The sequence below is a fragment of the Apis dorsata genome, unplaced genomic scaffold, assembly GCF_000469605.1.
Source record: "Apis dorsata unplaced genomic scaffold, Apis dorsata 1.3 scaffold_127, whole genome shotgun sequence".
In the NCBI taxonomy this organism is placed as follows: domain Eukaryota; kingdom Metazoa; phylum Arthropoda; class Insecta; order Hymenoptera; family Apidae; genus Apis; species Apis dorsata.
The window spans coordinates 968,672-972,165 of record NW_006263420.1 but is presented as its reverse complement, the minus strand read 5'-3'; the positions used below and the strand labels follow the sequence as shown (position 1 = coordinate 972,165).

At 39.0% G+C, this 3,494-nt stretch overlaps 1 protein-coding gene across 9 annotated transcripts in view; it reads right to left on the bottom strand.

Moving 5' to 3' along the window:
• The window catches only part of LOC102675360 (cytosolic carboxypeptidase 1-like), a 35,399-nt gene that overhangs the window by 28,232 nt on the left and 3,673 nt on the right, over positions 1-3,494 (bottom strand). For 6 of the 9 annotated variants that reach the window (XM_031509116.1, XM_031509118.1, XM_031509119.1 and 3 more), the window contains exon 2: positions 1,646-1,800. In XM_031509116.1, coding sequence (XP_031364976.1) covers positions 1,646-1,800 — 155 coding nt within the window. The remainder of the gene's footprint in view (positions 1-1,645; positions 1,801-3,494) is intronic. The other 3 variants (XM_031509117.1, XM_006612810.2, XM_031509123.1) reach the window with 1 other exon arrangement.

Below are 3,494 nucleotides of genomic sequence, written 5' to 3'. Positions count from 1 at the left end.
TATTCGTGGTATTTACTTTCTTGAGCTAAAAAAAAAAAAAAAAAAGAATTATTCGATGCGATCTATCATGACCTATCGTGACAGCATAGAAGTATCAGAGAAGCACATTTTCCAACGGTGGCTATCTTGTTGTTCGAACGAAACGATTTATTAGTGCAACGACACCGCAGGCGTCCCAATGTGGAGAAATATCGATCGACTCCTTATCAAATTGGCACGGTCGCGATTCTCTTCGAAACGATCTAACGTTATATCGTTTCGACTTTCTTGGATTGTTTCCAAAGCCGATCCATCAGCCTCTTACCGAGACCTCTTATGTAATCGAGTGACAGGGTGGTCGGTTTTTCGAAAATAACGAATGACGCTCAACGTTCCTCGGATAGCACACCTGTTCACCAATACTAAAGAACCGCTGTCGCGAATCGTCATAAGCGCATTGTTGTTCGTGTCGGTGGAAAGGAAATGACCGTCCAAATGAAACATCGATCGCGCGTTTGATCGAAACGTTCGTACACATAAAACCGAGTTTAGATTCGTTGCACTCGATAAAACGCTCGAGGGTTGATCGTTTGATAATTTGGTGGCATGCATGGGAATACTATCGTGAACGCAATGTGTTTATCTAGAACAATATTTCCCAACAATGTTTATGGAGGCACGATCCTCTCTATTAAGATAATCCAATAAAAATTGTAATCAACCTTTCTTACAATTACGCAAAAATGCATTTTTAATTAAATGTTTTTACGTATCCATATTGATTGAAAAATATTTAATAATTGTAATTCGAAATAAAATAAATAATAACGAGAAATTAAGTTGCGACATTTCTTGAAAATGGACATTCGTCGAGTTTGAGAAACACTGATCTAGAATCGTGATCTAGAATCGCGGATACGATTCGTCTTTCGCGTCCGTCACGAATTTTTTCCCCGCATTTAATAACAATCTTTTTCTTTTTCGCGAGATAAAATGTAACGAGGACAAATATATATATATATATATATATATATATTCGAAAACGATTTGAATTTCAATTCGATGCCCTATTTCCCCCTCTCGCAAGAGTGTTCTTTGTCCCGTTCTTTATCCTATTTCTTGGATCAACTTTTCGTCACGAAACTCGAAAAGTTCCGTTTTCGTCCGGATCCGTTCGTGCAGAAGAGGTGCAATTAACAGCGGTCACGTTCGCGAAAAGAAATCGGGAAGGGATGATCGAAGGGACGGAAGCACTGTGGAGCGCCGATTTTTGGCCAAGGGGTGGCCGTGCGAACACCAACCCGCCCAAACGATACGAATAATAAATCGTGCAAGTTTCTGGTGATTAGCCCGATGAAACAGGAGCCAACGTTCGCGGTAAAAATAGCAATTTACCGGCACAAGCCCGTGTCTTAAACTGTCCAATCTTGTTTCGAGTCGAGTTAAAAAACTTTGTTGCCGATATTCGAGACTCGAGTCGGTGATCGTCTCCGAAACGAATCCGTTCTTGATATTCCGTTCGCAAAAAAAGGAAACTGTTCTTACATATCTGCTCTTTAATTCTGCATCCGTCAAGTCTTGAGTTGAAAATTGAGAAAAATGAAATTCTGAACAATTGTGCGAGAAACCGAGCCACGTATAAGAAATGAAAGAAAGGGGTATGAACGTGGGTTACCTGTGGATGTGACCCGAGCATGTATCTTAGCTGCGATGTTTCTGAATGTATCGACCTCCTGTGGCTTGGACACGCAATTTCGGAGCTTCTCCAACAACGCATCGTTTACAGTCTCGTCCGTGCCTTTGCTGCTCGGTGACATCACACTAAACCGACAAATAACCGACAATCAAATTTCAATTATCGGCCAGAGTTAGAGGAGAGTTACGTACGAGCGTGAAAGGTTTTGCTAAGTCAAACAGCACGCCTTTATCTTGGCAAACCGGTGTCGAGCATGCAATCTCGTGCTACCGAAATGCTACGCATAACAAAGGGGGGATCGCACGAGTTGAATGACGTGTATTGTACCGATGATTGGGTGACAAAAAAAAAAAAGAAAATATATATATAGATATACGCGTAAATTTTGCATCGTCGGAAACGAGTGTTGTTAATTTTTCGCTCGATTCGCACGAAATCAAACACAAAAAAAAAGGTAAAATTTATCGTCATCCTTGTTACATCTGTTGGTGCGAAAAAACACAAAAATCACGATTCAATTTTTCACACTTGAACGGAAAAAGAATTAGGAAAAGGAAAAGATAGTACGCGAGAAACGTAGCGTCATTCACAATCGGGTATCATCAATCGACTGTCCATTGGCATTGCGCCAATTTTGCGCGGTGCGTAATGCGCATTAATCTCCTTTCACATTCAGTTGGTCACGACACTGTTACCCAATGTCGTAGAAATGAAAATCGAACGTCGCCTCGAATTCAAGGTTAATTAACACGGCCAAAAAAGCAAACGGTACTCGAAATAAACGGCGCGTGGATCATGGTGGAAAACAATCGCGCGAGCTCGATCGATATTGTCGTAGACGATCAGCCACGATCACGATTGATTCCACTTCCTCTCGATCTTTCCATTCGATATATCTTCGATAGCACGATCTCTTGCTCTTATTCTACTCTATCTCTTATCGTTCTTCCTTCTCGTTAATTGCAAGTTTCGTTTCGTCTAGAATCAATTGTCTACCGAGTTCGAAAGTGTCAGCTATTCGAGGCGTTAAATTTAAATCGATCGATAAGAAGATAAAATCTTGGTACGGACAGAAAGAAATTTATTTTTAGAAGATCATTGTGGAATTAGCAGGATTTTTATCGTTCTATGAAGCGACGACAATTAAAGCTTATTATTAAAAGTGTAGGCGATCGAATGATCGTAATGATAATCGTTTAAAATTTAGAAGGAGAGATTTCCAATCGCCTACACCCTTTTCACGGCAACTACAAGTCGTCCACGTTCTAAAAACACATTACAGAGCGCAATTAAAATTTATTATCCTCGATTCAATTGTCGAGATCTGACAATTTCATCGGAACATTCCGCAACAACGCGTTTATTGTTTATTTGGCAGGAATATAGCTCTCGGTGCCAATGCGAATTTTGCAGTTATCTTTCCAATTTCTCCGCCAAATAACAATGACCAATTGTACTTTGCGAGATCCGATATCGAGTTACTTCTTCTTTCCTTCAAAAAAGAAATATCGAAAAGAAAAGAATCGATCGCTAAGCCATTGAATCCTATGAAATGGTGTAACGTGTATATGTACAAAGTGGAATCGAAAGTTATATACAACCGATATTACTTAAATTTTTGTCTAATATATCTTTTAAAGACGATATCGAGAGTATTATTTATTTATGAAGAAAATATTCGTTCATTAAAATGAAACAAAAAAATACAGAAGCAAAATTTTTGTTTGCTATTAATAAATTTCTAATAGCAAAGAAAAAGTTTCGATTATTCAATCTCCTCAAAAATTAAGCTTCCCGATGAAAAAATTCTTGTTCCTCC